Source organism: Hyla sarda, chromosome 4 (assembly GCF_029499605.1).
Source record: "Hyla sarda isolate aHylSar1 chromosome 4, aHylSar1.hap1, whole genome shotgun sequence".
Taxonomy (NCBI): Eukaryota; Metazoa; Chordata; class Amphibia; order Anura; family Hylidae; genus Hyla; species Hyla sarda.
In genome coordinates, this window is record NC_079192.1 from 9,066,563 (window position 1) to 9,093,989 (window position 27,427).

At 46.8% G+C, this 27,427-nt stretch overlaps 1 protein-coding gene across 1 annotated transcript; it reads right to left on the reverse strand.

Moving 5' to 3' along the window:
* Window positions 1-4,080: 4,080 nt before the first annotated feature.
* LOC130367232 (olfactory receptor 6B1-like) lies at window positions 4,081-27,417 on the reverse strand. The gene is made up of 2 exons (XM_056569635.1): window positions 26,539-27,417; window positions 4,081-4,164 (listed from the first exon to the last, which is right to left on the reverse strand). The coding sequence occupies exons 1-2, from the start codon at window positions 27,415-27,417 to the stop codon at window positions 4,081-4,083; spliced, it is 963 nt and encodes a 320-aa protein (XP_056425610.1).
* Between the last annotated feature and the right edge of the window lie 10 nt (window positions 27,418-27,427).

Genomic DNA, 27,427 nt, shown 5'->3' on the forward strand with positions numbered 1-27,427 from the left:
TTTGCCAGGACTTTCAAAGTATCTAGGCACTTGACAGGTTAACAAGTACACAATAGTACACTACTTAGATGTACGTATGTGGTATGCACTTATGATGGCAGAAAAATGAGCTACTGGACGCTTCAAAAATTATTTTAGTAAAACTCCAGCCGGCGATTACTTTTGGCTGTCCTTTCACAGTATGTAGGCCCTTGACTGCTTAACAGGCACAAAATAGTACACTACTTATATGTAGGTATGTGGTATGCACTTATGAGGGCAGAAAAATGTGCTACAGTATGCTTAAAAAAAGACATATTTTTGCACAGCACCAGCAGTACACAACAGTGCTGCAGCACAAAAAAAGCTGAGAACTAAACACAAAATTGCACTCTGTCAAAGACTATTAGGAATGGACTGCTGGATATTATACCATCTACAGACTAGTATAACCAGTAGATGATTTGTTGTGGAACAAATACACAGAATTGCGCTGAAAAATTATTCCGGCCTCCTCTGCTAAGGTTTATGAAGTTGAGGCAGCTTGTTGAAATGTATGAGGCAACACACAGCTCTCTCTGTAATACAATGCTGAAGAAAGTGACTGGGAGGTTAATGGCTGCAGTAAAAATCTGTTTCAGTTTAAAAAAAAAACAAAACACTGCTCTCTGTCCACCAGAACGCTGATGTGACTAGGATGTGAAACGCTGCTGGAATTAGCTTTTCTGTGTAACACACACATAGGCTGTCCATCCTATCTCTCTGCAGTGTAATGAATGATGTGACGAGCTGCAAAATGGCTGCTGATTATATAGGGCTGTGACATCACAGGGGTGACTGGCTGCTGATGGGCTGCATCCTGCATGTGATTCAGGGTCATCACGCCTACTTCCCTTCCCGCCCTCCCAGCGTTCCTTGCCCCATATACTGACATGTGGATCCGCCATTTTAGATGCCCTGGAGCCTGGACTGCATTAAATAGAGTTCAATGAAGCGATTCGAGCGATAGAATTGCGGCAATATTCTCATTTGTTGCAAATCGAATATTTCATGAAATTTGTAACAAATTCGGGTTTGTCAGCTTCAATTCGCTCATCTCTAGAGGTGGTCATGGTGAACTCTGTAAAATAATCTAAAAGGGGTCTGGCTGCATTTTTGGAGAATAATAACATTACATGTTATGGATTCTAGATTTATATGGACATAAGGTTGATCCAGGGATTTATTCTAATGCCATATTTGGAGTCGGAAGGAATTTTTTCCCCTAGTATGAGGGTTTTTTGCCTTCCTCTCTATCAATTCAGTAGAGACTTATTAGGGAAATAGGTTGAACTTGATGGACTCTGGTCTTTTTTTGACCTTATGAACTATGTAAGGCAGCACCGAAGACGAATGCGGCAGCTGTGGGGTTTTTCAAGATGGCAGCACCCTGGGAACTTCCTGCTCTGGGCCATTCTACAGAATCTTCCCCTGCGCAACACATTTGGGCATCAGGGTCACCTAGGGCACTCTGCAAGGCTCCCCCTAAAGTAACAGTAACACTGAAAATAATTATAACATAGCAGAAAACACAGTACATTACAACAGAACATCTTAAAGTAGTGGGCCCAGAACAGTGACTCCAGAGGCACCTGAGGCAACATTTAGCCAACAGAACGACATCTTGTACAGGGACGTTAAAGTGTTAAGTGCGCTCAGCTGCTGAGCGCACTTCAAACAGAGGGAAAAGGACTAGTGTACATGTACACTGATGTCCCCAAAGGGTTAAATGGGCACTTTCATTTGCAAAAACAATTAATATAATGTAGATAATAATATTATATGAATATTTGTAATGTACATTGGGTATAAAATGTCTACATTTTTGTGTGAAAAAAATGCTTTAGAACTCTTACCACTAGGGGTCCTTCCACTTTTCAGAACACTTCCTTGTCCATGCAGCAATTGCCTGTGTGTGTGTGTCGTGGCAATAAAATACAGGAAGTGAAGGCAAGACAAGCAGGGCTTGTCCTCAGTACACACAGCCATGCTTGTCCTCGGTGAAAAGAGCCCTGCTTGTCCTCGGTGTGCAGAGCCCCGCTTGTCCTCGGTGTGCAGAACACCACTTGTCCTCGGTGTACAGAGCCCCGCTTGTCCTCGGAGTGCAGAGCCCGCTTGTCCTCAGTGTACAGAGCCCCGCTTGTCCTCAGTGTACAGAGCCCTGCTTGTCCTCAGTGTACAGAGCCCTGCTTGTCCTCAGTGTACAGAGCCCTGCTTGTCCTTAGTGTGCAGTGCCCTGCTTGTCCTCAGTGTACAGAGCCCTGTTTGTCCTCAGTGTACAGAGCCCTGCTTGTTCTCAGTGTACAGAGCCCTGCTTGTCCTCAGTGTACAAAGAAGCCCTGCTTGTCCTCAGTGTTCAGAGTCCCGCTTGTCCTCAGTGTACAGAGCCCCGCTTGTCCTCAGTGTACAGAGCCCTGCTTGTCCTCAGTGTACAGAGCCCTGCTTGTTCTCAGTGTACAGAGCCCTGTTTGTCCTCAGTGTACAGAGCCCTGCTTGTCCTCAGTGTGCAGTGCCCTGCTTGTCCTCAGTGTACAGAGCTCTGTTTGTCCTCAGTGTACAGAGCCCTGCTTGTCCTCAGTGTACAGAGCCCTGCTTGTCCTCAGTGTACAGAGCCCTGCTTGTCCTCAGTGTACAGAGCCCTGCTTGTTCTCAGTGTACAGAGCCCTGCTTGTCCTCAGTGTACAGAGCCCTGCTTGTCCTCAGTGTACAGAGCCCTGCTTGTCCTCAGTGTACAGAGCCCTGCTTGTCCTCAGTGTACAAAGCCCTGCTTGTCCTCAGTGTTCAGTGCCCTGCTTGTCCGCCCACACGTCCTATATTTTGTCTCAGAAATACGCAGGAAACTGTTGCGGGGACGGCATTTTATAATCCAAAATATACACTTTTTTAACCAATGTACATTACAAATATACATATAATGCTATTATCTACAAACAGTTTTTTCTTGTGTTAATATAATAATGGTAATTATCAGAAAGAGGAGGTGATAAGGAGAATAATAAATCATAATATTGTAACAGTAATAACATATAGATAGAAATATGAAAATTCCCATTATATGACTACAAGTGATGATCCTCTGAGCTGTCTTCATTGATATATAACCACAGAATAAACATAAGAAGTAGATAAATAAACGTTAGCTCTGGGTCATTGCGACCCAATCACTTTATCTCTAACATTCTCATTCCCGATGTTTGTCTATAGAGGTCGGAGGTCATTAGGTCACTACGGTTTGGAGCTTATGTGTATTTATCTTGTGTTTATGTTTTATTATGATGTTTATTCGATATGACTTTCCCTCACACTGGAAAGAACCCTTGATTGTCATTTGATGAACCATGGGCAGTCATGTAAGGGACCATGGACAGTCATGTGATGAACCATGGACAGTCACGTGATGAACGATGGGCAGTAATGTGAAGAACCATGGACAGTCATGTGATGAACCATATACAATCACGTGATGAACGATGGGCAGTAATGTGAATAACCATGGACAGTCATGTGATGAATGACGGACAGCCATGTAAGGAACCATTGATATTCATGTGATGAACTGTGGACAGTCATGTAAGGAATCATGGGCAGTCACTTAACCCCTTAATGATCACGGACGTATATTTACGTCCGATGCCGACTCCCGTTATGTGAAGCATGCTCAGGAGCTAAGCACGCTTTGTACCTGCTAAATCCCGGTTGCTATCATTAACCAGGACCCGCAGCTAATACCGGACATTGCCGATCCGGCTGATGTCCAGTATTAACCCGTTAGACGCCGTGATCAAAGTTGATCGCGGCGTCTAAACCTTGGGAATAGACTGTTGGTTAGCTAAGTGGAGCTGTTCGAGACGGCCGCGGTGAAATCATAGCAACTGGAACAGCTGAGAAGACAGCGGTAGGGTGCTTACCTTGCTCTTTGCTGTCCGATTGTCGCACCATTGCTCCAAGCCTGAGATACTCACCTCACCCGCTCCCCTTCCCTAGCTTCTGTTTTTTTTTACAAAGCCTGATTTTGTTGTGCAGCACTTCTTGGTTTTGGGGTCTGCACGTGGTATTGTCCATTCAGCCAAGGCCAGATACAGCAATGTCGTGTGCCGACCCCAAACCCTGAAAGTGGGGCACATCGAGAGCGGCCTCCAGGACAACCTCGGGGAATAAAAAATATATAGAAAAGAGAGAAAATATGTAACAAGACTTAAAGGGTCACCATTATTTATATATCAAACAACAATTACAAATTGTAACTGGGGCAACTCAGACACCATTCGAAAAGATACATAAGTCATTGTACTGACATTTTACTGCAGGGGGAACTGATGACCGATTTCCTTTAATTTTGTTATGTTGCAGCCTTCGGCTTAAAAAAAAAAGTTTCTCCCTTTGAAAGATCTAGCCCTGTCTATATAAGTGTAACACTCATCTTTCAGAAGACAGTAACACTGGTGGATGTGGATCTGCTAGACCTGTGTGGCAGATGACTCAGATCGTACGAGGGAGCAGAGTCTAAGGTGCCACTGATTTTCACCTGAGCCCACTGCAAAGCGGGATGAACTTGCTGCGGCAGGCGGCACCCAGGTCGCTACTCCTGGCACGGATTGACCACACAGGCGGCTGAGGAGATGCAAGGCACAGGAGGGATGAGGCAGCTCTTAGTCAGGATAGCAAAAGGACAGGGCAGGCGGCACAGTAGCGTAGTCAAGACGTAGCAGGAGTTCAGTAGGCAGGCAGCAGAGGAGCAAGGTCTAAGTCACAAAGCAAGGGATCAGAAACACAGCAAGGCAATACTGAGGAACACTTTCTCTAAGGCACAAGGCAACAAAGATCTGGCAGGGGAGTGAGGAGGGTGGAGGAATTTATAAATGAGCCACAGGTGGATTACACTAATGAGTGTACTGGCCCTTCAAGTCTTAAAGCTCCGGCGTGTGCGCCGTAGGGGACAGGAAAACGGGTGCCGGAGCAGAGAGGCAGAGGCAGAGGTGGAGGCAGGAGAAACACCCAGAGAGTGACGGACTGGGGCTCGCATGCGGGCGCGTCCCGCGATGCGAGTCCCAGCCCCGTCGGCAGCAGCGGGTAAGGGGATCATACGCTCACGGCCAGTGCGTGTGGCCGGAGCGCAATACGTAACAATAAGCTCTCAAAGCTGACAAAGACATGAGGGGAAAGAACTGCCTATAGATCTCAGAGACAGGATTGTGGGGTGGCACAGATCTGAAGATGAAAACAAAACGGTTTTCCCTGCAGTGAAACTTCACATGGAACTCAGTATCGTTTCCTACAGTGATCATGGTGGGGGCAGCATTATGTCTAGAGGAAATCAGGCACTGCCCATCACCTGCCCAGTACCATCTCTACAGTCACCATTAGAGATGAGCGAATCAAACTTGACGAACCCGAATTCATTACGAATTTCATGAAAAATTCGATTCGCAACGAATACGAATATCACCGCGATTCTATCGCACAAATCGCTTCATTAAACTCCATTTTACAGCGTTCCAGGCTATTGTAGAGCTAAGATGGCGGATTCACATGTGAGTACATGGGGCAGGGGATTATGAGAGGGAAACAGCGGCGGGAATGAAGGTAGGCGGGCTGACCCTGAACCACATGTGAGATGCAGCCTATCAGTGTTCACTGACCCCTGTGATGTCACAGCCCCTATATAATCGGCGGCCATCTTGCCTCTCTTCATTTCATCTATGCACTCAGAGATAGAGAGGACAGGACTGCGTGTGTGAATAGCTCATACCACAGTGTTACACTGCAACTGCTAGTCACATCAGCATTAGGGAAAGGCAGGAGTGCAGAGTGCTGTGCTGTTACTCTGAGAAGGATCATTGATTGTTAAACCTCCTATTCACGTTATTGAGCATTGCAGCAGAGAGGGGCAGATAGCTGTCAGCTGCCTCATACAGATCTCCAAGCTGCCTGAACTTTATCAACCATCTTATCTCCTCATTTTTCAGCTCTATTGAGTTTGTTTTTCTCCACAAAAGAGTGCAATTTAGGGTTTAATCCCTGGATTTTTTGTTGTTGTGGTGCTGCACTGTTGGGTCCTGCTGCTGTTCAGAAATAGGTCATATTAGTGTGGACTTTAGTGCCTTTTTACCATTTTTCACCTGTTACTCTGTCTCTGTGCTACATTCAGTGTTATACCACACATTATATACCTGCCGGTGTATTAAAGAAAAAAAAGTTTTTCCTGAGTACAAATACGCTTTTTCAGTGGCCTTATCATTGCAAAGGGCCTACATACAAGCAAATAGCGTACTATTTAGTACCTGTATTTCTGTCTTGGTGCTAAATTCAGTGCTATTCCACACATTAGTATACACTGGCTGGTGTATACAACAAAAAAAGAGTTTTTTTTCTGCGTATAAATACGCTTAACAGTGCGCTCATCATTGCAAAGGGCATACATACAACAAAGGAGTGTACTATTTAGTAACTGTTATTCTGTCTAGGGCCTATATACTTTGAAAGGACAGCCGTAAGTAATCACCTGCTGCTGTTCTCTACCCTCATAAACGCACTAAGTATGTCAGGCAGGGAAGTGCCAGGACGTGCACAGAGAAGGGGCAGAGGCCTACATACGTCAGGCAGAGTTGGCAGCAGACTTGGGGCGAGTGGCAGCAGGAGTCGCAGCAATAGGCCTTAGCTCCCATTAACACCCAGCGGTCGTGTCGTCGACCCATCTCTCCTCGTCAATTGGTTTGCACACTCATCCCCATCATCACAAGCGACATCTGACAACCCCAGTCAAGAGTCGGTGGGTTTCTCAGATACAACCCTCAGTTGGCATGGCCCGGGAGCAGTCCCTGTAATCCCATTGCCTCTGTCCTATGCTGTTCCCTCTCCCAAAGAAGTATCTCATGCTTTGGGTTCAGCTCCACTATTTAGTGAGGACGATGTAATAGAGGACAGTCAGCATCTAATGGGCAGCCAAGAATGTGAGGAGACATGCGTCCCTTGCTCCGCAAGGCGGCCAAGTAGTGATGCGGAGAGTGACGTGGGAGGCGGTGTTTCAATTGTTCAGGCACTGTTGTGAAACACGAGGAGGACATCAGTGACGTGCACACATCTTTTGATGATGATGAAGCCAATCGCAATTGGGAGCCGGGTGCAGAAGCCAGGGCTTCATCATCATCAGGAGAAGAGATTTGCTCTTTGTCTATGAGGCAGCAAGGCGGTAGCACGGTTGGCAATCAGCGTGGTGGTGGCAGTAGTGGAAATTCAGGAGCCAAATGTGCCAGGGGGAGACCACCTGCTTCGCGGCAAGCTACCATTCAGGGAGGTAGTGGAACAGGGGTTCCTGGAGACGGCGCCAATAGCAGTGAAATAGTGCGAACTACGAGTGGGAAAATCAGCTACTCTGCGGTGTGGTTGTTCTTCATAAAGAATCCGGAGGACCTTAGCATAGTCACATGCAAAATCTGTGGGCAGAAAGTGAAGCGTGGCCAGGGTCCCAATCTCGGCACCATGGCCCTGCGTCAACTCATGATTCACCACCATAAAGCGGCCTGGGATAACCGTGGCTCCGATGTAGTGGCCCAGCCTGCCGCATCACCCAGTGGCCATCCGCTCCCTCCATCATCCAGCCAAGGCTCCACCACCTCAGCCGAAGGGAGCATTGTGTCAAACCATCCTTCTTGCGCTCCTGCTTCCTCCGCTCGTAGTCAGCCATTCCGCCAACAATCGATCTGCTAAGCAATGTCCAAGAGACAACAGTATGCGCCCAATCATCCAACGGCGCAGAAGTTGAATGTGCTCCTGTCCAAGTTGCTGGTGTTGCAGCCCCTCCCTTTCCAACTGGTGGACTCTGCAGCTTTCAGGGAATTGATGGCTTGTGCCGAGCCGAGGTGGAGAGTCCCAAGCCATCATTTCTTTGCGAAGAAGGCAGTACCAGCCCTGCACAAGTTTGTACAAGAGAAGGTGGGCCAGTCCTTGAGCCTGTCGGTGTGTTCAAAAGTGCACGGCAGCGCCGATGTGTGGAGCTGTAACTACGGGCAGGGGCGATACATGTCTTTTACGGCCCACTGGGTAAATGTTGTTCCTGCACAGCCACAGCAGCAACTTGGACAGGTCACACCGTTTCCTCCTCCACGCTCTCGCTCCCAGGCAGTTGGTCCTTTTACAGTGTGCGCCTCCTCCTCCCCTGTGTCCTCGGCCTCCACTGCACATCCAAACCTCGTTGGCCCTTCATCGTACCACGTGTGTAGGGCACAGCGGTGTCAAGCCGTCCTTCACATGGTTTGCCTTGGCGAACGGAGTCACACAGGGGAGGAACTGCTGAAGTTCATTAGGGAAGAAATCCGAGTATGGCTTACTCCACGAAATCTGGAAATGGGAACCATGGTGACCGACAATGGGAAGAACATTGTGGCCGTGCTGCGACAAGGAAGTGCAAACCATTCGCCCTGCATGGCAAACGTGTTGAATCTGGTTGTCAAGAAGTTCATCAAGTCTTCACCCCATTTGCAAGACGTCCTGACAATGGCAAGGAAACTGTGCATGCACTTCAGCCACTCGTACACCGCCAAGCACACTTTGCTTGAGCTGCAGCGTCAGAACGGTATCCCACAACATAGTCTCATTTGTGACATTGCCACACGTTGGAATTCCACCCTCCATATGTTGGACAGACTATACGAACAAAGAAAAGCCATCACAGATTTTTTGATGATACAAGCAGATAGGAGTACTCCCCTGTGTAACTTCAATGTGAACGAGTGGCAGCTCATACGTGACATCTGCCGTTTGCTGAGGCCCTTTGAGGAAGCCACATTTTTGTTAGTTGCTCGAATTACACCATGAACAACATAATTCCACTCCTACATTTCCTACAAAAAATGATTGAAAACATGGCTGGTCACGGCAATGGAGATTTTGCGCCTACATCAGAAGGCTACATGAGTCCTGTGGGGGATGAACTGGAGGAGGAGGATGAAGGGCAGAGCGGAGCACAGTTTACGGTGGATGAGATGGCCGGTGTTTCTGGTCATTGGACAGGAGGGGAGGAGCAGGAGCAGCCAGAGGAGCTGGAGGGTTATTACGAGGGAGGCGAGACAGAGGACCCAGACACACCCTGGCAGTATGCAGTGGAGATGGAGGCAGGTAGTCCCAGTGAGTCACTGTCACAAACGGCACGATGCATGCTGAGTTGCTTGCGTAGTGACCCCCGAATTGTCAAAATTCGTCAGCGCGATGACTTCTGGATCTCCACCTTATTAGACCCTCGCTACCGGCCCAGAATGGGGGCCTTTTTTACACCCACTGAGAGGGAGGACAAACTGACCTACTTCAGGGAGCTTCTACATAGTCGGTTGGCCGATGCCTATCGGCCACATGATCCATCCACTCGCAGGTCTGACTCGGGGGGCCCTCTGTGCTCACCCTCCACTGCCACAGCTGCTGGACAGGGAAGGGGTGGCAGGAGCTGTGTCGGCTCAATCAGCAGCAGCCTGAGTCTACAGTCGCTGATGAGTAGCTTCCTTCAGCCGCATAGTGAAGCTACTCATCAGCAGCAGGTGGACATGGAGCAGGACCTGAACCAGCAGGTGGTGGCATACCTCGACGTGACCCTGCCAACAACCATTGAAGATCCGCTGGACTTCTGGGCAGCCAAACTCGATTTATGGCCGCAACTAGCGGAGTTTGCCCTGGAAAAGCTGTCCTGCCCGGCCAGTAGTGTGCCATCAGAGCGGGTGTTTAGTGCGGCCGGTGCCATAGTCACCCCAATGCGAACCCGTCTGTCCACTTAAAATGTGGAGAGATTGACGTTTGTCAAGATGAATCAGGGATGGATCAGCCAGGATTTCCAGCCACCAATGACAGATGGGTCTGAGTAGATTGACCATGCTCCTACAACAACATTTTCTCTGTTGTGGTTGGTTATAAAACCCTCTGGGGCAGACCTGGGGATTGTACGGACCGCTTGACACATACGGCCCTTTGATTGGCTCTGACCGGCCCGCGCTGATTGGGGGACAACTATGCTACCTAATCTGGGTGACATAAATGCTGCCTAATCTGGGGGACAACTATGGTCCTAATCTGGGGGACATCTATGCTGCTTAATCTGGGGGACAACTATGCTCCTAATATGGGGAAAACTGAAGCTTCTGGCTTTGGGCCTATAATTTTTTGAAGTTTAGCAGTAGCTAAATACATGCTTAATGCAAATGTCAACATTGATCTTTAAATGTAAGGGGTTATGAAACCCTCTTGGGTACTGCAAATTACTGCTCCAGACTCATTCTGTGTCTTTCACAAACTACTTGCCTCCCTGGTGCCTCAGGCCTTGGGCCTATAATTTTTTGAAGTTTAGCAGTAGCTAAATACATGCTTAATGCAAATGTAAACATTGATCTAAAATGTAAGGGGTTATGAAAACCTCTTGGGTACTGCAAATGCATGATCCAGACTCATTCTGTGTCTTTCAGGAACTACTTGCCTCCCTGGTGCCTCTGGCCTTGGGCCTTAAATTTTTGGATGTTTAGCAGTAGCTAAATACATGCTTAATGCAAATTTCAACAATGATCGTTAAATTCTCGGCGCTCTGCCAGGGCCTTCTCCTACCCCGCCTGGGCCGATCCGAGGACCTCACTAACCAACTCACTAACTAATCCAATCGCTTATAGCGACGGCGGTGTGTACAAACGCCAGATTATGACCCTCACTTACTGTTAATTCCTCATTTTAACCCCTTAAGGACGCAGGACGTAAATGTACGTCCTGGTGAGGTGGTACTTAACGCACCAGGACGTACATTTACGTCCTAAGCATAACCGCGGGCATCGGAGCGATGCCCGTGTCATGCGCGGCTGATCCCGGCTGCTGATCGCAGGCAGGGACCCGCCGGCAATGGCCGACGCCCGCGATCTCGCGGGCGTCCGCCATTAACCCCTCAGGTGCCGGGATCAATACAGATCCCGGCATCTGCGGCAGTTTGCGATTTAAATGAAAGATCGGATCGCCCGCAGCGCTGCTGCGGGGATCCGATCATTCATAACGCCGTACGGAGGTCCCCTCACCTTCCTCCTTGCGGCTCCCGGCGTCTCCTGCTCTGGTCTGTGATCGAGCAGACCAGAGCAGGAGATGACCGATAATACTGATCTGTTCTATGTCCTATACATAGAACAGATCAGTATTAGCAATCATGGTATTGCTATGAATAGTCCCCTATGGGGACTATTCAAGTGTAAAAAAAAATGTAAAAAAATGTAAAAGTAAAAGTAAAAAAAAAGTGAAAAATCCCCTCCCCCAATAAAAAAGTAAAACGTCCGTTTTTTCCTATTTTACCCCCAAAAAGCGTAAAAAACATTTTTTATAGACATATTTGGTATCGCCGCGTGTGTAAATGTCCGAACTATTAAAATAAAATGTAAATGATCCCGTACGGTGAACGGCGTGAACGAAAAAAAATTTAAAAAGTCCAAAATTCCTACTTTTTTAATACATTTTATTAAAAAAAAATTATAAAAAATTTATTAAAAGTTTTTTATATGCAAATGTGGTATCAAAAAAAAGTACAGATCATGGCGCAAAAAATGAGCCCCCATACCGCCGCTTATACGGAAAAATAAAAAAGTTATAGGTCATCAAAATAAAGGGATTATAAACGTACTAATTTGGTTAAAAAGTTTGTGATTTTTTTTAAGCGCAACAATAATATAAAAGTATATAATAATGGGTATCATTTTAATCGTATTGACCCTCAGAATAAAGAACACATGTCATTTTTACCAGAAATTGTACGGCGTGAAAACAAAACCTTCCAAAATTAGCAAAATTGCGTTTTTCGTTTTAATTTCCCCACAAAAATAGTGTTTTTTGGTTGCGCCATACATTTTATGATATAATGAGTGATGTCATTACAAAGGACAACTGGTCGCGCAAAAAACAAGCCCTCATACTAGTCTGTGGATGGAAATATAAAAGAGTTATGATTTTTAGAAGGCGAGGAGGAAAAAATGAAGGCGAGGAGGAAAAAATGAAGTAAGGAGTCCTTAACCCCTTAAGGACACATGACGTACTGGAACGTCATGTGTCCACTCCCGATCTATAACGCGGGGCCACGGCGTGGCCCCGCGTCATAGCGGGTCGGGCCCGGCCTCTAACAACGGCCGGGACCCGTGGCTAATAGCGCGCGGCATTGATCGCTGTGCCGCGCGCTATTAACCCTTTAGACGCGGCGTTCAAAGTTGAACGCCGCGTCTAAAGTGAAACCGAAAGCATCCCGGCTAGCTCAGTGGGCTGTTCGGGATAGCCGCGGTGAAATCGCGGCATCCCGAACAGCTGACAGGACAGCGGGAGGGCCCCTACCTGCCTCCTCGCTGTCCGATCGCCGAATGACTGCTCAGTGCCTGAGATCCAGGCATGAGCAGTCATCCGGCAGAATCGTTGATCACTGGTTTCTTATGAGAAACCAGTGATCAACATAGAAGATCAGTGTGTGCAGTGTTATAGGTCCCTATGGGACCTATAACACTGCAAAAAAAAAGTGAAAAAAAAAAGTGAATAAACATCATTTAACTCCTCCCCTATTAAAAGTTTGAATCACCCCCCTTTTCCAATAAAAAAAAAAACACAGTGTAAATAAAAATAAAAATAAACATATGTGGTATCACCGCGTGCGGAAATGTCCGAATTATAAAAATATATCATTAATTAAACCGCTCGGTCAATGGCGTGCGCGCAAAAAAATTCCAAAGTCCAAAATAGTGCATTTTTGGTCACTTTTTATATCATTTAAAAATGAATAAAAAGTGATCAATAAGTCCTATCAATGCAAAAATGGTACCGTTAAAAACTTCAGATCACGGCGCAAAAAATGAGCCCTCATACCGCCCCATACACGGAAAAATAAAAAAGTTATAGGGGTCAGAAGATGACAATTTTAAACGTATTAATTTTCCTGCATGTAGTTATGATTTTTTCCAGAAGTCCGACAAAATCAAACCTATATAAGTAGGGTATCATTTTAATCGTATGGACCTACAGAATACATATCAGGTGTCATTTTTACCGAAAAATGTACTACGTAGAAACGGAAGCCCCCAAAAGTTACAAAACAGCGTTTTTTTTTCAATTTTGTCGCACAATGATTTTTTTTCCCGCTTCACCACAGATTTTTGGGCAAAATGACTGACGTCATTACAAAGTAGAATTGGTGGCGCAAAAAATAAGCCATCATATGGATTTTTAGGTGTAAATTTGAAAGAGTTATGATTTTTTAAAGGCAAGGAGCAAAAAACGAAAATGCAAAAACGGAAAAACCTCCGGTCCTTAAGGGGTTAAGGGGTTAAGATTAAATAATTTCTATCACAGATCCCTATCACGAACTGGTTTCAGCGTGCAACACGCACCTGTCCTTGAAAGATAGAGACACGCTAATCCGTTCAGTGGAGCGCTAGTGCGGCCCAGGACATCTGAGGCCATAACACACCTGTTATTGCTCGATCTCGCAATTGATCGGGCAAGGTAAGGGGTTATTGAAGCCTCTTGGGTACTGCTGAGGCCTACTCCTGACTGCTCCTGGTGCAATGTATGGGGTAATTAAACACTCTTAGGTAGTGCTATTGTTAAATTTACTGGTAATTTTATCAGTAATAAAATTGAATTTTGCAGAATGCTAACCGTTACACAACGGAACGCTTGTTGCGTGTGATTTTTTAATGAAAAAAAATAAATAGATGGCGAGGGATTAACTCTGCTTAATCATTTTTGGCGAATAGAATCCTTTTGCCATCTGATTTTTTGGAGACAGATGCGCTTACACACATGTAATAATTTTTTTAACCAAATTTCAAACATTATGTGGTTTATTACTTTTGAGAAGAATGTCTTTGGGTGGTCCACCCTCCTGCATTATAGAGTCTTCTGAACTGCTGTATATGCGCTTGTTGTTACGATTCGGCAGGCTGGATGTGGATCCTCTGTGTCAGCGAGGGATTGGTGTGGACCGTACCGGTGGACCGGTTCTAGGTTGCTACTGGTATTCACCAGAGCCCGCCGCAAAGCGGGATGGACTTGCTGCGGCGGTAGCAACCAGGTCGTATCCACCTGCAACGGCTCAACCTCACTGACTGCTGAGAAGGCGTGGGATAGAAGTGTTACGCCGAGTGCTCCGGGTCCCCGCTCCTCCCCGGAGCGCTCGCAACATCCTCGCTACTGCAGCGCCCCGGTCAGATCTACTGACCGGGTGCGCTGCGATACCGCCCCCAGCCGGGATGCGATTCGCGATGCGGGTGGCGCCCGCTCGCGATGCGCACCCCGGCTCCCGTACCTGACTCGCTCTCCGTCGGTCCTGTCCCGGCGCGCGCGGCCCCGCTCCCTAGGGCGCGCGCGCGCCGGGTCTCTGCGATTTAAAGGGCCACTGCGCCACTGATTGGCGCAGTTGGTCTAATTAGTGTGTTCACCTGTGCACTCCCTATGTATACCTCACTTCCCCTGCACTCCCTCGCCGGATCTTGTTGCCATTGTGCCAGTGAAAGCGTTTCCTTGTGTGTTCCTAGCCTGTGTTCCAGACCTCCTGCCGTTGCCCCTGACTACGATCCTTGCTGCCTGCCCCGACCTTCTGCTACGTCCGACCTTGCTCTTGTCTACTCCCTTGTACCGCGCCTATCTTCAGCAGTCAGAGAGGTTGAGCCGTTGCTAGTGGATACGACCTGGTTACTACCGCCGCTGCAAGACCATCCCGCTTTGCGGCGGGCTCTGGTGAATACCAGTAGTGACTTAGAACCGGTCCACTAGCACGGTCCACGCCAATCCCTCTCTGGCACAGAGGATCCACCACCTGCCAGCCGAATCGTGACAGTAGATCCGGCCATGGATCCCGCTGAAGTTCCACTGCCAGTTGTCGCCGACCTCACCACGGTGGTCGCCCAGCAGTCGCAACAGATAGCGCAACAAGGCCACCAGCTGTCTCAACTGACCGTGATGCTACAGCAGCTACTACCACAGCTTCAGCAATCTTCTCCTCCGCCAGCTCCTGCACCTCCTCCGCAGCGAGTGGCCGCTTCCGGCCTACGACTATCCTTGCCGGATAAATTTGATGGGGACTCTAAGTTTTGCCGTGGCTTTCTTTCACAATGTTCCCTGCACTTGGAGATGATGTCGGACCAGTTTCCTACTGAAAGGTCTAAGGTGGCTTTCGTAGTCAGCCTTCTGTCTGGGAAAGCTCTGTCATGGGCCACACCGCTCTGGGACCGCAATGACCCCGTCACTGCCTCTGTACACTCCTTCTTCTCGGAAATTCGAAGTGTCTTTGAGGAACCTGCCCGAGCCTCTTCTGCTGAGACTGCCCTGCTGAACCTGGTCCAGGGTAATTCTTCCGTTGGCGAGTACGCCATCCAATTCCGTACTCTTGCCTCAGAATTATCCTGGAATAATGAGGCCCTCTGCGCGACCTTTAAAAAAGGCCTATCCAGCAACATTAAAGATGTTCTGGCCGCACGAGAAATTCCTGCTAACCTACATGAACTCATTCATCTAGCCACTCGCATTGACATGCGTTTTTCCGAAAGGCGTCAGGAGCTCCGCCAGGATATGGACTTTGTTCGCACGAGGCGTTTTTTCTCCCCGGCTCCTCTCTCCTCTGGTCCTCTGCAATCCGTTCCTGTGCCTCCCGCCGTGGAAGCTATGCAAGTTGACCGGTCTCGCTTGACACCTCAAGAGAGGACACGACGCCGCATGGAGAATCTTTGCCTGTACTGTGCCGGTACCGAACACTTCCTGAAGGATTGTCCTTTCCGTCCTCCCCGCCTGGAAAGACGTACGCTGACTCCGCACAAAGGTGAGACAGTTCTTGATGTCAACTCTGCTTCTCCACGCCTTACTGTGCCTGTGCGGATATCTGCCTCTACCTTCTCATTCTCTACCATGGCCTTCTTGGATTCCGGATCTGCAGGAAATTTTATTTTGGCCTCTCTCATCAACAGGTTCAACATCCCGGTGACCAGTCTCGCCAGACCCCTCTACATCAATTGTGTTAACAATGAAAGATTGGACTGTATTGTGCGTTACCGCACGGAGCCCCTCCTAATGTGCATCGGACCTCATCACGAAAAAATTGAGTTTTTGGTCCTCTCCAATTGCACTTCCGAAATTCTTCTTGGACTACCGTGGCTTTAACGCCATTCCCCAACCCTTGATTGATCCACAGGAGAGATCAAGAGCTGGGGTACTTCTTGTTTCAAGGACTGTCTTAAACCGGTTCCCAGTACTCCCTGCCGTGACCCTGTGGTTCCCCAGGTAACCGGTCTCCTTAAGGCTTATATGGACTATGCTGACGTATTTTGCAAAAAGCAAGCTGAGACTTTACCTCCTCACAGGCCTTATGACTGTCCTATTGACCTCCTCCCGGGCACTACTCCACCCCGGGGCAGAATTTATCCTCTGTCCGCCCCAGAGACTCTTGCTATGTCTGAATACATCCAGGAAAATTTAAAAAAGGGGTTTATCCGCAAATCCTCCTCTCCTGCCGGAGCTGGATTTTTCTTTGTGTCCAAAAAAGATGGCTCCCTACGTCCTTGCATTGATTACCGCGGACTTAATAAAATCACGGTAAAGAACCGCTACCCCCTACCTCTTATCTCAGAACTCTTTGATCGCCTTCAAGGTGCCCACATCTTTACCAAACTGGACTTAAGAGGTGCTTATAATCTCATCCGCATCAGGGAGGGGGACGAATGGAAGACTGCATTTAACACCAGAGATGGACACTTTGAGTATCTGGTCATGCCCTTTGGCCTGTGCAACGCCCCTGCCGTCTTCCAAGACTTTGTTAATGAAATTTTTCGTGATCTCTTATATTCCTGTGTTGTTGTGTATCTGAACGATATTCTGATTTTTTCTGCCAACTTAGAAGAACATCGCCAGCATGTCCGCATGGTTCTTCAGAGACTTCGAGACAATCAACTTTATGCCAAAATGGAGAAATGTCTGTTTGAATGTCAATCTCTTCCTTTCCTAGGATACTTGATCTCTGGCCAGGGACTACAAATGGAACCAGATAAACTCTCTGCCGTCTTAGATTGGCCACGCCCCTCCGGACTCCGTGCTATCCAACGTTTTTTGGGGTTCACCAATTATTACAGACAATTTATTCCACATTTTTCCACTATTGTGGCTCCTATCGTGGCTTTAACCAAGAAGAATGCCAATCCTAAGTCCTGGTCTCCCCAAGCGGAAGACGCATTTAAACGGCTCAAGTCTGCCTTTTCTTCTGCTCCCGTGCTCTCCAGACCTGACCCATCTAAACCCTTCCTATTGGAGGTTGATGCCTCCTCAGTGGGAGCTGGAGCGGTCCTTCTACAAAAAAATTCTTCCGGGCATGCTGTTACTTGTGGTTTTTTTTCTAGGACCTTCTCTCCGGCGGAGAGGAACTACTCCATCGGGGATCGAGAACTACTGGCCATTAAATTGGCACTTGAGGAATGGAGGCATCTGCTGGAGGGATCAAAATTTCCAGTTATCATTTACACCGATCACAAGAATCTCTCCTATCTCCAGTCTGCCCAACGGCTGAATCCTCGCCAGGCCAGGTGGTCGTTGTTCTTTGCCCGTTTTAACTTTGAAATTCATTTTCGCCCTGCCGACAAGAACATTAGGGCCGATGCTCTCTCTCGTTCCTCGGATGCCTCGAAAGTAGAGGTCTCTCCGCAACACATCATTCCTCCTGACTGTCTGATCTCCACTTCTCCAGCCTCCATCAGGCAAACTCCTCCAGGGAAGACCTTCGTTTCTCCACGCCAACGTCTCGGGATTCTCAAATGGGGTCACTCCTCCCACCTCGCAGGCCATGCGGGCATCAAAAAGTCCTTGCAACTCATCTCTCGTTTCTATTGGTGGCCGACTCTGGAGACGGATGTTGTTGATTTTGTGCGGGCCTGTACTGTCTGTGCCCGGGATAAGACTCCTCGCCAGAAGCCTGCTGGTCTCCTTCTTCCTCTGCCTGTCCCCGAACAGCCTTGGTCTCTGATTGGTATGGACTTTATTACAGACCTACCCCCATCCCGTGGCAACACTGTTGTTTGGGTGGTCGTTGATCGATTTTCCAAGATGGCACATTTTATTCCTCTTCCTGGTCTTCCTTCAGCGCCTCAGTTGGCAAAACAATTTTTTGTACATATTTTTCGTCTTCACAGTTTGCCCACGCAGATCGTTTCGGATAGAGGCGTCCAATTCGTGTCAAAATTCTGGAGGGCTCTCTGTAAACAACTCAAGATTAAATTAAACTTCTCTTCTGCTTATCATCCTCAATCCAATGGGCAAGTAGAAAGAATTAACCAGGTCCTGGGTGACTATTTACGGCATTTTGTTTCCTCCCGCCAGGATGACTGGGCAGATCTTCTACCATGGGCCGAATTCTCGTACAACTTCAGAGTCTCTGAATCTTCTGCTAAATCCCCATTTTTCGTGGTGTACGGCCGTCACCCTCTTCCCCCCCTCCCTATTCCCTTGCCCTCTGGTTTACCCGCTGTGGATGAAGTGACTCGTGATCTTTCCACCATATGGAAAGAGACCCAAAATTCTCTTTTACAGGCTTCATCTCGCATGAAAAAGTTTGCCGATAAGAAAAGAAGAGCTCCCCCCATTTTTGCTCCCGGAGACAAGGTATGGCTCTCCGCTAAATATGTCCGCTTTCGTGTCCCCAGTTACAAACTGGGACCACGCTATCTTGGTCCTTTCAAAGTCTTGTGCCAAATTAATCCTGTCTCTTACAAACTTCTTCTTCCTCCTTCTCTTCGTGTTCCCAATGCCTTTCATGTCTCTCTCCTTAAACCACTCATCATCAACCGTTTCTCTCCCAAACTTGTTTCTCCCACTCCTGTTTCCGGTTCTTCTGACATCTTCTCCGTGAAGGAGATACTGGCCTCCAAGACGGTCAGAGGGAAAAAAAATTTTTTGGGTTGATTGGGAGGGCTGTGGTCCTGAAGAGAGATCCTGGGAACCTGAGGACAACATCCTAGACAAAAGTCTGGTCCTCAGGTTCTCAGGCTCCAAGAAAAGGGGGAGACCCAAGGGGGGGGGGTACTGTTACGCCGAGTGCTCCGGGTCCCCGCTCCTCCCCGTAGCGCTCGCAACATCCTCGCTACTGCAGCGCCCCGGTCAGATCTACTGACCGGGTGCGCTGCGATACCGCCCCCAGCCGGGATGCGATTCGCGATGCGGGTGGCGCCCGCTCGCGATGCACAACCCGGCTCCCGTACCTGACTCGCTCTCCGTCGGTCCTGTCCCGGCGCGCGCGGCCCCGCTCCCTAGGGCGCGCGCGCGCCGGGTCTCTGCGATTTAAAGGGCCATTGCGCCACTGATTGGCGCAGTTGGCCTAATTAGTGTGTTCACCTGTGCACTCCCTATGTATACCTCACTTCCCCTGCACTCCCTCGCCGGATCTTGTTGCCATTGTGCCAGTGAAAGCGTTTCCTTGTGTGTTCCTAGCCTGTGTTCCAGACCTCCTGCCGTTGCCCCTGACTACGATCCTTGCTGCCTGCCCCGACCTTCTGCTACGTCCGACCTTGCTCTTGTCTACTCCCTTGTACCGCGCCTATCTTCAGCAGTCAGAGAGGTTGAGCCGTTGCTAGTGGATACGACCTGGTTACTACCGCCGCTGCAAGACCATCCCGCTTTGCGGCGGGCTCTGGTGAATACCAGTAGTAACTTAGAACCGGTCCACTAGCACGGTCCACGCCAATCCCTCTCTGGCACAGAGGATCCACCTCCTGCCAGCCGAAGCGGGACAATAACTTTTAAATTTTCATCCACAGACTAGTATGAAGGCTTATTTTTGCGCGACCAGATGTCCTTTGCAATGGCATCCGTCATTTGACCATAAAATGTATGGTGCAACCAAAAAAAAATAATACTGTTTGTGTGGGGAAATTAAAAAGAAAATGGCAATTTAGCTAATTTTGGAAGGTTTAGTTTTCACGCCGTACAATTTATGGTAAAAATTAAATTTTTTCTTAATTCTGTTGGTCAATACAATTAAGATGATACCCATGATTACCTACTTTTCTATTATTGTTGCGCTTTTTAACCAAATTAGTTTGTTTAAAATCCTCTATTTTGACAACCTATAACTTTTTCATTTTCTGTATAAGCGGCGGAATGAGGGCTCATTTTTTGTGCGGTGAACTGTACTTTTCATTGATACCACATTTCATATAAAGTTTTTATAAAATTTTTTTTATAATTTGTCCTCAGTATACAGAGCCCTGCTTGTCCTCAGTGTACAGAGCCCTGCTTGTCCTCAGTGTACAGAGCCCTGCTTGTCCTCAGTGTATAGAGCCCTGCTTGTCCTCAGTGTGCAGTGCCCTGCTTGTCCTCAGTGTACAGAGCCCTGATTGTCCTCAGTGTACAGAGTCCTGCTTGCCCTCAGTGTACAGAGCCCTGCTTGTCCTCAGTGTACAGAGCCCTGCTTGTCCTCAGTGTACAGAGCCCTGCTTGTCCTCAGTGTACAGAGCCCTGCTTGTCCTCAGTGTACAGAGCCCTGCTTGTCCTCAGTGTACAGAACCCTGCTTGTCCTTAGTGTACAGAGCCCTGCTTGTCCTCAGTGTACAGAGCCCTGCTTGTCCTCAGTGTACAGAGCCCTGCTTGTCCTCAGTGTGCAGTGCCCTGCTTGTCCACCCACACGTCCTATATTTTGTCTCAGAAATACGCAGGAACCTGTTGCGGAGACGGCATTTTATAATCCAAAGATATACACTTTTTTAACCAATGTACATTACAAATATACATATAATGCTATTATCTACAAACAGGTTTTTTTTGTGTTAATGTAATAATGGTAATTATCAGAAAGAGGAGGTGATAAGGAGAATAATAAATCATAATATTGTAACAGTAATAACATATAGATAGAAATATGAAAATTCCCATTATATGACTACACGTGATGATCCTCTGAGCTGTCTTCGTTGATATATAACCACAGAATAAACATAAGAAGTAGATAAATAAACGTTAGCTCTGGGTCATTGCGACCGAATCACTCCTATCTCTAACATTCTCATTCCCGATGTTTGTCTATAGAGGTCGGAGGTCATTAGGTCACTACGGCATGGAGCTTATGTGTATTTATCTTGTGTTTATGTTTTATTATGAGGTTTATTCGATATGACTTTCCTTTACACTGGAAAGAACCCTTGATTGTCATTTGATGAACCATGGGCAGTCAAATAAGGGACCATGGACAGTCATGTGATGAACCATGGACAGTCACGTGATGAACGATGGGCAGTAATGTGAAGAACCATCGACAGTCATGTGATGAACCATATACAATCACGTGATGAACGATGGGCAGTAATGTGAATAACCATGGACAGTCATGTGATGAACGATGGACAGCCATGTAAGGAACCATTGATATTCATGTGATGAACTGTGGACAGTCATGTAAGGAATCATGGGCAGTCACTTAACCCCTTAACCCCTTAAGGACTCAGCCCATTTTGGCCTTAAGGACTCAGACAATTTAATTTTTACGTTTTCATTTTTTCCTCCTCGCCTTCTAAAAATCATAACTCTTTTATATTTCCATCCACAGACTAGTATGAGGGCTTGTTTTTTGCGCGACCAGTTGTCCTTTGTAATGACATCACTCATTATATCATAAAATGTATGGCGCAATCAAAAAACACTATTTTTGTGGGGAAATTAAAACGAAAAACGCAATTTTGCTAATTTTGGAAGGTTTTGTTTTCACGCCGTACAATTTCTGGTAAAAATGACATGTGTTCTTTATTCTGAGGGTCAATACGATTAAAATGATACCCATTATTATATACTTTTATATTATTGTTGCGCTTATAAAAAATCACAAACTTTTTAACCAAATTAGTACGTTTATAATCCCTTTATTTTGATGACCTATAACTTTTTTATTTTTCCGTATAAGCGGCGGTATGGGGGCTCATTTTTTGCGCCATGATCTGTACTTTTTTTTGATACCACATTTGCATATAAAAAACTTTTAATACATTTTTTTTAATTTTTTTTTAATAAAATGTATTAAAAAAGTAGGAATTTTGGACTTTTTAATTTTTTTTTCGTTCACGCCGTTCACCATACGGGATCATTAACATTTTATTTTAATAGTTCGGACATTTACGCACGCGGCGATACCAAATATGTCTATAAAAAATGTTTTTTACGCTTTTTGGGGGTAAAATAGGAAAAAACGGACGTTTTACTTTTTATTGGGGGAGGGGATTTTTCACTTTTTTTTTACTTTTACTTTTACATTTTTTTACATTTTTTTTTACACTTGAATAGTCCCCATAGGGGACTATTCATAGCAATACCATGATTGCTAATACTGATCTGTTCTATGTATAGGACATAGAACAGATCAGTATTATCGGTCATCTCCTGCTCTGGTCTGCTCGATCACAGACCAGTGCAGGAGACGCCGGGAGCCGCACGGAGGAAGGTGAGGGGACCTCCGTGCGGCGTTATGAATGATCGGATCCCCGCAGCAGCGCTGCGGGCGATCCGATCGTTCATTTAAATGGCGAACTGCCGCAGATGCCGGGATCTGTATTGATCCCGGCACCTGAGGGGTTAATGGCGGACGCCCGCGAGATCGCGGGCGTCGGCCATTGCCGGCGGGTCCCTGCCTGCGATCAGCAGCCGGGATCAGCCGCGCATGACACGGGCATCGCTCCGATGCCCGCGGTTATGCTTAGGACGTAAATGTACGTCCTGGTGCGTTAAGTACCACCTCACCAGGACGTACATTTACGTTCTGCGTCCTTAAGGGGTTAATGATCACGGATGTATATTTACGTCCGTGGCCGGCTCCCATTATGTGAACCATGCTCAGGAGCTGAGCACGCTTTGTACCTGCTAAATCCCGGTTGCTATCAACAACCAGGACCCACAGCTAATACCGGACTTAAAGGGTCACCATTGTTTATATATCAAACAACAATTACAAATTGACAAATTGTAACTGGGGCAACTCAGACACCATTTGAAAAGATACATAAGTCATTGTACTGACAGGTTACTGCAGGGGGAACTGATGACCGATTTCCTTTAATTTTGTTATGTTGCAGCCTTCGGCTTAAATAAAAAAAAAAAAAAGTTTCTCCCTTTGAAAGATCCAGCCCTGTCTATATAAGTGTAACACTCATCTTTCAGAAGACAGGAACACCGGTGGATGTGGATCTGCTAGACCTGTATGGCAGATGACTCGGATCGTACCAGGGAGCGGAGTCTAAGGTGCCACTGATTTTCACCTGAGCCCACTGCAGAGCGGGATGGACTTGCTGCGGCAGGCGGCACCCAGGTCGCTACTCCTGGCACGGATTGACCACACAGGCGGCTGAGGAGATGCAAGGCACAGGAGGGATAAGGCAGCTCTTAGTCAGGATAGCAAAAGGACAGGGCAGGCGGCACAGTAGCGTAGTCAAGACGTAGCAGGAGTTCAGTAGGTAGGCAGCAGAGGAGCAAGGTCAAAGTCACAAAGCAAGGGATCAGAAACACAGCAAGGCAATACTGAGGAACACTTTCTCTAAGGCACAAGGCAACAAAGATCTGGCAGGGGAGTGAGGAAGGTGGATGAATTTATAAATGAGCCACAGGTGGATTACACCAATGAGTGTACTGGCCCTTCAAGTCTTAAAGCTCCGGCGCGTGCGCCTAGGGGACGGGAAAACGGGCGCCGGAGCAGAGAGGCAGAGGCAGAGGTGGAGGCAGGAGAAACACCCAGAGAGTGACGGACTGGGGCTCGCATGCGGGCGCATCCGGCGATGCGAGTCCCAGCCCAGTCGGCAGCAGCAGGTAAGGGGATCATACGTTCACGGCTGGCGGGTGCGGCCGGAGCGCATTACGTAACAATAAGCTCTCATAGCTGACAAAGACATGAGGGGAAAGAACTGCCTATAGATCTCAGAGACAGGATTGTGTGGTGGCACAGATCTGAAGATGAAAACAAAACGGTTTTCCCTGCAGTGAAACTTCACATGGAACTCAGTATCGTTTCCTACAGTGATCATGGTGGGGGCAGCATTATGTCTGGAGGAAACCAAGCACTGCCCATCACCTGCCCAGTACCATCTCTACAGTCATCATGGTGGGAGCAGCATCATGTCTTGAGGAAACCAAGCACTGCCCATCACCTGCCCAATACCATCCCTACAGTGATCATGGTGGGGGCAGCATCATGTCTGGAGGAAACCAGGCACTGCCCATCACCTGCGCAATACCATCCCTACAGTGATCATGGTGGGGGCAGCATCATATCTGGAGGAAACCAGGCACAGACCATCACCTGCCCAATACCATCCCTACAGTGATCATGGTGGGGGCAGCATCATGTCTGGAGGAAACCAGGCACTGCCCATCACCTGCCCAATACCATCCCTACTGTGATCATGGTGGGGGCAGCATCATGTCTGGAGGAAACCAGGCACTGCCCCTCACCTGCCCAATACCATCCCTACAGTGATCATGGTGGGGTCAGCATCATATCTGGAGGAAACCAGGCACTGCCCATCACCTGCTCAATACCATCCCTACAGTGATCATGTTGGGGACAGCATCATATCTGGAGGAAACCAGGTACTGCCCATCACCTGCCCAATACCATCTCTACAGTGATCATGGTGGGGGCAGCATCATGTCTGGAGGAAACCAGGCACTACCCATCATCTGCCAAAGAATGGTGACAACAGCAATTATGTTATGGGGGGATTTGTTTTTGTGTGTGTGCTTAGAGTCATTGTCTTGTTTTAGGGTGAACCTTTGACCCAGTCTGAGGTCCAAAGTGCACTGGATCAGGTGTTAAATAAGAATATCTATATATTTTGCTCCATTCAGCTTTCCCTCAACCCTGACTACTCTGATGTTTTTTCATCAAGACAGGCAACTGGTCATTGTTGAAAAAAAGCTGAATGGAGCAAAATACATAGATATTCTTATTTAACACCTGATCCAGAGCACTTTGGACCTCAGACTGCATGGAAGGTTCACCTTCAAACAAGACAATGACTCTAAGCACACACACACAAAAACAAATCCCCCCATAACATAATTGCTGTTGTCACCATTCTTTGGCAGATGATGGGTAGTCTGTGGGACTATTTATGTCACCAAATTTTAGTCGCACAACCGAAACTTTAGAAAACACTCGGAGTGTTTTTTTTTTCATTTTGAAATGGGCGTGTTTTATGCAAAAATTGGCGTTTTTCCAACAAAAACCAAAAAGTACTCTGAGTACTTCAAAAATCACTTTAGAAAAATAGTGAGTTTGCTTCGCACAATAACCGACAGCCAAGAAGCCGAGTGAAACTCCAAAAATGGAGCAATTTCTATCAAGGGACTGTTTGCCATTGTGTTTTGTGTGAAAGTAACTTGTTTTATAACCTGAAAACATTTTGTACAGTTCAACACTTTTATTAATAAAGTATTTAATGCTTTTGTGATAGTTAATGTTTATATATATATATATTTTTTCTTTTGAACACATTTGCAATATTAGGTTTAAATCAATTTTACACCCAAGATGACAGACAAGGAGAATTGTCGTAATGTTTGAAAAATTATAACACATGAATACTTTTGATTCATGAAAACATTTTTAAACAAATAAGTCTAAACCATTTTGACTCACACAACTAATTTCTTTATCCCGGAGTTTGTGCGACACAAATAACCGTGCGACAGAAAAATAACCGACACGTGCGACAGAATAGTAAATAAGCCTAAAAAAAAAAGACGAGTGATATTGAAATCACTCCAGAATAAACACTCCACTCTTAGTAAATCAGGGCCAAATCAGGGCCAATATGTTTGTTTATAAATTTTTGTTTTTACACTTTGTGTGGATAAAATGGGAAAAAGGAACATTACATTATTGAGGGAGGGGATTTTTCCCATTTTTACAACTTTTTTTTTTTTTTTACACTTTTTATGTCCCCATAGGGGACAATCATTTAATTAATACTGTTCAGTGCTATGCATATGGTATAGCAATGATGAGTATTATCAGTCATCTTCTGCTCTGGTCTGCTCGATCTCAGACCAGTGCAGAAGAAGCTGGGATGGTGGTGGAGGCAGGTGAGGGGACCTCAGTCCACCAAGTTAGCAGATCTGATCCCAATCAGATCAGCATAAAATGTAGCTGTGCTGCCGCAGATGCCGTGATCTGTATTGATCACGGCATCTGAGGGGTTAATGGCAGACATCTGCACGATCGTGGATGTCGGCCATTACCGGTGGGTCCCTATCAGCAGCCGGGACCTGCCGCACATGAACCGATCATAGCTATGATGCTTGCGGTCATGTACAGGATGTAAATTTACGTCCTGGTGCGCAAAGTACCGCCGCACCAGGACGTACATTTACGTCCTTTGTCGTTAAGGGGTTAAACAAGTCAGTAAGTAAATTTATCAAAATGACTCTTATTTGGCGGTTCCTTAAGCAGTATATGATGGGGTTAAACAGCGGTGTCACCACAATATACAAAAAAGACATCAGTTTGTTGACAGTCAGAGTTTGCCCACTAACTGGAATCATGTAAATGGTGATCAATGCCCCAAAGTACAGGCTGACCACAGTCAGGTGGGAGCTGCAGGTGGAGAATGTCTTCTTTTTGACTTTCACAGAGGAAATTCCAAGGATTGTTGTGAAGACACAGATATAACTAATGACGACTAAAACAAAGGGTAAGATTATTATAGGGATAGCACCGATAAAGATCTCCAGCTGCAGGGCCGACTTGTGAGAACACGAAAGCTCAACAAAAGGAACAAGATCACAGAAAAAGTGATCGATCACAAGAGGGCCACAGAAATGAAGCTGACAAAGAAAGTTTAGAGTTATCTGGGTCAAAAGAAACCCAAAAACCCAACAATAGATGATCAAGGAATGCTGAAGTCTGGTGTTCATGATGGTGTTGTATCGAAGAGGGTTACAGATGGCCAAGTATCGGTCATAGGCCATGACTGTGAGGAGGTGACATTCTGCACACCCTATGGCACAATACAAATAGGTCTGGACTATACATCCTATAATGGAGATGGTGGCTCCTTCTAACCATATAACCCGAAGCATGTGAGGAACTATCACAGACAGGAATGTGGATTCTACAAATGATAACTGCTGGAGGAAGAAGTACATGGGGGAACGGAGCTGAGGCTTGATGGACACCAACACAGCGATTGTAGAGTTTATCCCGAGAGTCATGATGTAGATTATCAGCATAACATAAAATAGAACAACGGCCCTGGATCCTTTAACATCTGGGAATCCCAAAAGTAAGAACTCGGTGACGGTTGAGTGAGATTCATTTTGCTCATAGAAGCTTTTATTATATTCCATGGTCCTTCGTGAAGACCTGAAAAGTTCTAGTGGAATTTCCACCTCACATAAAGTTATTAGACTCATCAACGGTCGC

Excerpts from the sequence above, each read along its gene's own strand:
- LOC130367232 (XM_056569635.1), bottom strand. The coding sequence starts at position 27,417 with ATGAGTCTAATAACTTTATGTGAGGTGGAAATTCCACTAGAACTTTTC. Across the intron at positions 4,165-26,538 it reads TCACCATTTACATGATTCCA|GTTGTCCTGGAGGCCGCTCT; the intron begins GTTAGTGGGCAA and ends TTATTCCCCGAG.